Raw genomic sequence first — 6000 nt, 5'->3', positions numbered from 1 at the left:
CCCCCGGGGGGGGGACGGGGACCGGCCGGGAGAGGGAGGGAGGCAGGGAGGGAGGGGGCACAGACCGGGGAGGGAGGGAGGCAGGGAAGGGGGGCTCGCCCCGTCCCCGTCCCCGTCCCTCCTCCCGCTGGCTCAGCCCGACGCCATCGCTTGGGTCGCGCGTGTGTGTGAGGGTGGGAGGGAGCGAGCGGGGGAGCGGGGGCGGCCGGGGGGTCCCGGGGCGGGCGGGCGGGTCCCCGGGCCGGTGCATGGCCCCGGCATGGAGGAGGGGTCGGCTCCGACCGCCGGCGCCGGGAGGAAGGCGCGGGGCTGCGGCGGGGCCGCCCCCTGCGAGGACGGCTTCGACTGCCGGGAGCTCGAGTCCCTCTTCCGCAGCTACAACCTGAAGCTGGAGCAGACGGCCACCCTGAAGGCGCTGGCCGTGCTCGTCGCCCTGACGGCGGCCCTGGCCCTGGGGGAGCTGGCGGCGGGGCCGGGGCTGAGCCTGGCCAAGGGCTCCCCGCCCGTGCACTGCGTCGTCTTCCTCGCCCTCTTCGTCGTCACCAACGTCCAGTACCTGCGGGTGCCCCAGCTGCAGCAGATCGGCCGGCTGGCCCTGCTCTTCTGCCTCACCTTCTCCATCCTCTGCTGCCCCTTTGCCCGCGGGGGCGACGGGCGGGAGCGGCCCCCCGTCCCCGCCCCCGCCCCTGCCCCCGTGGTGGCCGGGCTGGGCCCGGCCCGGGGCATGTGGCAGCTGCTGCTGGTCACCTTCGTGTCCTACTCCCTGCTGCCCGTGCGGACCCTGCTGGCCGTGGTCTTCGGGCTGCTGGTGGCCGTCTCCCACCTCGTGGTCACCGCCGCCTCCGTCCCCGCCAAGACCCAGCGGCTCTGGAGAACGGTCAGTGCCGTCCCCGCTGGCTCCCCGGGCCCCCCCCCCCCCATCCTCCGTCCTCCCTCCCCCGGCCGCCGCTCCCTAGAAATCCCCCCAGCCCGTCTCCGACCTCCCCCGGCGCCGTCCACCTCGCCCTCCTGCTCCCCTGACCGGCTTCCCGGTGATCCCCAGTCCCCTCCATCCTCCTCCTCCCCTGCCCGGCTCCCCGATGACCCCCAGTCCCCCTCCATCCTCCTCCTTCCCAGCCCGGCTCCCCGATGATCCTCAGTCCCCCTCCATCCTCCTGCTCCCCAGCCCGGCTCCCCGATCGTCCCCAGCCCCCCTCCATCCTCCTCCTTCCCAGCCCGGCTCCCCGATGATCCCCAGTCTCCCTCCATCCTCCTCCTTCCCAGCCCGGCTCCCCGATCGTCCCCAGTCCCCCTCCATCCTGCTCCTCCCTAGCCCGGCTCCTCGGGCTCCCTCCACCCTCCTCCTACCCGGAGCAGATCCCTGATGATCCCCGAGCTCCCTCCAGCCTCTTCCTCCCCACCCCGGCTCCCCGATGATCCTCAGTCCCCCTTGCACCCTCCTCCTCCCCAGTGAACCCCGGCACCCGAAACTTTACTCGTCCCTGGCGCGGCTCCCCTTCACCCTCCTCCCCGGTGATCCCCGACTCCCCCTCATCCTCCTCCCCGGTGATTCCCCGGCTCCCGGAGCTCCTCACTACCCGCTCGGCAGTTTGGGGCTAGGGCTGGGTGGCCGCCGCAGTCTGCTAATAATAATGATGGCATTTATTAAGCGCCGACTATGTCCCAGGCTCTGCTTTAAACGCCCCGAGTAGACGCGAGATCATTGGGTGGGACGCAGTTCCTGCCCCACTCGGGGCTCTCGGTCAGAATTCCCATTTTACAGGTGGGGGAACTGAGGCCCGGAAAAGTGAAGAGACTTGGCCAAGGTCACACAGCAGACATGCGAAGGACGATGTGCCTGTCCCGGGGAGGGGGGCGACGGTAGCCAGGAAGAGGTGTTTATCTGGGAGTCGGTGAGCCCGGCCTTGACTGTAAACCCTTTCTGGGCCGAGAATGGGTCAGTAATAGTGTCATGGTGTAGTCTCCCGAGCGCTTAGTGCAGTGTTGTGCTGCCAGGAAGCGCTCAGTAAATGGGGGGCGCCGGTGAAAATTGAGGGAAGGGGTGGGCACCCCCCGCCCCCTGCTCCTTCCGCCTGGCCTGCCATCCGCTCACCCCAGGTTGACTCGCTCGGTTGAACGGGGCACAGCAAACTTTCTGCACAGAACCTGCAGCAGTTCTGGCATTTGCCCTGTCCTCTTGTTCCCTGCCCGGCTCTTCTTGGGTCTCTCCTGCTCTCCTCTGCCCTGCTCTATTGTTCCCTGTCCTGCTCTGCTCTTCCTTGGTCTATCCTGCCCTGCTGTATTTTTTCCTGCCCTGCTCTGCTCTTCCCTGTTCTATCCTGCCCTGCTCTGCCATGCTCTATCCTGCTCTGCTCTGCCCTGCCCTTCCTTGGTCTCTCCTGCCCTCCTCTGCCCTGCTCTATTGTTCCCTGCCCTGCTCTGCTCTTCCTTGCTCACTCCTGCCCTCCTCTGCCCTGCTCTATCCTGCCCTGCTCTTCCTTGGTCTCTCCTGCCCTCCTCTGCCCTGCTGTATTGTTCCCTGCCCTGCTCTGCTCTTCCTTGGTCTATCCTGCCCTGCTCTGCCCTTTATATCCTGCCCTGCCCTGCTCTTCCCTGGTCTTTCCTTCCCTCCTCTGCCCTGTTTTATCCTGCCCTGCTCTTCCTTAGTCTCTCCTGCCCTCCTCTGCCCTGCTCTATTGTTCCCTGCCCTGCTCTGCTCTTCCTTGATCTATCCTGCCCTGCCCTACCCTGCTCTGCCCCACCCTACTCGATCCTGCCCTGCTCTTCCTTGGTCTATCCTGCCCTGCTCTGCCCTGCCCTGCCCCATTCTTCCCTGCTCTATCCTGCTCTGCTCTGCCCTGCCCTATCCTGCTCTGCTCTTTCTTGGTCTATCCTGCCCAACTCTGCTCTGCTCTGCCCTGCCCTACTATACTCTTCCTTGCTTTATCCTGCCTTCCTGTCCTGTCCAGTCCAGTCCTGCCTCCCCCTGCAGCATCTATCTTCGAGAAAGCGTGGGGGCGGCCCAAGGTCCAACCCCGGCTCCTCTGGCTGCTCTTTCTGCCATTGTCGCCAACGTGTCCACCCTCCGATCACAGGGGTGGGGGCTGTTATAACCCGGCGACCGGCCTCTCGTCACCCGGGCCGTGCTGGAAAGGGGTGGGGGATTTGCTTTTTATTTTTCCTCTGAAAGCTATAGAAAGAGCACGGTCGGTCTGATGTGGTGGAATAAGCCAAGGGGCTGCTGCGCACCCGAGAAAGGAGAACCTAAGCTCGTGGGCACCCTTAAGCTTCTCCCGAGAGGGACCGTGCCGACCAGGCTGGGATTTATGGGTTTCGTTCACTTATTCGATGGCATTCCTTGAGGGCTTACTGTGTGCAGAGCACTGTACTAAGCGCTTGAGATCGGGTTGGACCCGGTCCCTGTCCCATGTGGGGCTCAAGGTCTCAATCCCCACTTTCAGTTGAGGTCACTGAGGCACAGAGGAGCTAAGTGACTAGCCCAAGGTCACACGGCAGACAAGTGGCGGCGCCGGGATTAGAAGCCAGGACTTCCCGACTCCCAGGCCCGTGTTCTGTCATGCCGTTTCGAGCTGGGATTCCACCAGCCTCCTTGTCTGAATCGTTTGTGGGTGTGCGGGTCAAACCTCCATCGGCCAAAGGGTCAACTCCTCTCCCTAAGAGAAGGGGATGCAGTCACTCATGCTTCGCCTCTGTCACTCCCCCTTCTGCCACAATTCCCCGTCACATGCATACCCCCTCATATTCATAATTATTATTATTATTATTATCCGGGCACAGGCACAAAATCCCAAATGTAGCCCTAGATACCAAACTTATTGGGAAACCGAGCTCTGTATAGAGAGAGAGAGGGAGAGAGAAAGGGACCTACCCTGAAACACATTGTTCTTGACTCTACAGAATTGATCTGGGACACAGATACAGTTGCATGGGGTGGCTGGGAGTGGGGATGAGGAGGGGAGGATAAAGAGTAAAGAAGGAAGGGATAAACCAAGCTTTATGATTTACCCAGATAATCCGATGATCTATTTTTAAACGTCTGGTTTTGTGTTTGCATTAAAAACAGCAACTACAATAACAAGAATGAGTATATAGGTGTCTAAATGTAATGTCTTTTTTTAAAATCTAATCCAAGATTCCTGTAACGTGGACTATAAAAGGATCTTATGGAACAGAAACCAAGACATCAGAATTCCTGGGGGGGAGAGGGGAAGTGAGTTCATGAAAGAAAAGACACTTTATCCCAAGAGGCATGCCAAGATTCTGGGCTCCATTTTCTTTTTATGATATTTAGTAAGCGCTTACGACCTGCCAGGCCCCATACCAGGCACAGGACGGGCTAAACTGGTCGGACACAGTACCGGTCCCCCGTGGGGCTCACCGTATTATTAACAAAAACGTTCAGTTCACGTCTCCCCTCTCCTCGAGACCCTCCAGGGGCTGCCCATCCAGCTCCGTTTCAAACTGTGACGCCTCACCGGCAGTTTCAGAGCACCGTCGGCCTGCCCCATCCAACCACACCTCACTAATCCTCTACTGGAGCCCACCCCGCACGGTCTGCTCCTCTAGTGCCAGTTCACTCACTGTGCCCCAATCCCGTCTGTCTCTCCACCGACCCCTTGTCCTCATCCTCCTCCAGCCTGGAACTTCCTCTCCCTCCATTTACGCCAGATCACCCCTCTCTGCACCTTCAGAGCGTTCCTATGCTTACTTCTCCTCCATCAAGCCGTTCCCGATTAAGCCCTCTTCTCCCCGACTTGCTCTCCCTTCTGTGTCGTCTGTGTACTTGGATCTGTGACCTTTGGCCATTTGAAATTCACCCCACCCCCCACCCCACAACACTTAATAATAATAATAATAATAATGATGTTGGTATTTGTTAAGCGCTTACTATGTGCAGAACACTGTTCTAAGTGCTGGGATAGATACAGGTTGTCCCATATGAGGCTCACAGTCTTAATCCCCATTTTACAGACGAGGGAGCTGAGGCCCAGAGAAGCGAAGTGACTTGCCCAAGGGATTCGAAGCTGGGATTCGAGCCCATGACCTCTGACTCCCAAGCCCGGGCTCTTTCTACTGAGCCATGCTGCTTTTTTAAATTATATTTTAAAAATGACTAATTTAGCCATATTAAGGTTGGTCTCCCCCCTAGGCTGTAAGCCTGTTATAATAATAATAAAATGTTGGTATTTGTTAACGCTTACTATGTGCAGAGCACTGTTCTAAGCGCTGGGGCAGAGACAGGGTAATCAGGTTGTCCCACATGAGGCTCACAGTTTTAATCCCCACTTTACAGATGAGGGAACCGAGGCACAGAGAAGTTAAGTGACTTGCCCACAGTCATGGGCATTGAAGGTGTCCGCTAAATCTGTTGTTCGCTCCCAAGCGCTTAGTACAGTGCCCTGCACATGTTCAATGCTCAGGAAATACGACTGATTAATTCCCATTTGATTCGAAGAACGCTTTTGAGAAAGGGGAAAGAAAGGGTGGAAGGAAAATTGGACGAATATTTTTCCTAAAACTTTCTGCCCAATCTGTTCATGGGAAATTTGCCTGGCAACTGAGTTAAGCAAGCCATCAATTAAACGAGACTGGCAACTGTGTGGTGCTAGAGTGATTTCAATATGCTGTTGTTTTCAAATAGTTTCTTCTCATTTCAGAAAGAATATTTCCTTGCTCCCATTAGGTCTCGGGGGCAGGCTGGGGGCAGACGGACAGCACATTCCTCAGTGGAAGAAGATTTTTTTGAATGCAGGACCCATTCACTGCCAGAACATCCTCAGACTAAAAATGACGCTCTGCCCGGCAGGCGGTTGTCTCACTGGGCACCCCGGGCTTCCCCGCCCACGTTAAGCCAGTAATTTTTCAGATTCCCGCTGGGTTTGTCCACCCCGTGGAATGCCCTCCATGATTTTAGGCTCCGAAACTGTCCCCGCTGATGAGTAGGCCCCAGCGGACAGAATCGGGGCTAGAATCCGGGTCCTCTTGAGTCCCCGAGTGATG

At 58.4% G+C, this 6000-nt stretch overlaps 1 protein-coding gene across 1 annotated transcript in view; it reads left to right on the top strand.

Annotated features, from left to right (window-relative positions):
• The first annotated feature begins 254 nt into the window (after nucleotides 1-254).
• Nucleotides 255-6000, top strand: part of ADCY1 (adenylate cyclase 1) — a 333336-nt gene continuing 327590 nt past the window's right edge. Inside the window, 1 exon segment of the mRNA XM_029062682.2 lies at nucleotides 255-877. Within this exon segment, the coding sequence (XP_028918515.1) occupies nucleotides 260-877 (618 nt within the window). The 5' untranslated portion in view covers nucleotides 255-259.

The sequence above is a fragment of the Ornithorhynchus anatinus genome, chromosome 4 (genome assembly GCF_004115215.2).
Source record: "Ornithorhynchus anatinus isolate Pmale09 chromosome 4, mOrnAna1.pri.v4, whole genome shotgun sequence".
In the NCBI taxonomy this organism is placed as follows: Eukaryota; Metazoa; Chordata; class Mammalia; order Monotremata; family Ornithorhynchidae; genus Ornithorhynchus; species Ornithorhynchus anatinus.
Note: the sequence above shows the minus strand (reverse complement) of the source record. Positions and strands in the feature narration are given on the sequence as shown.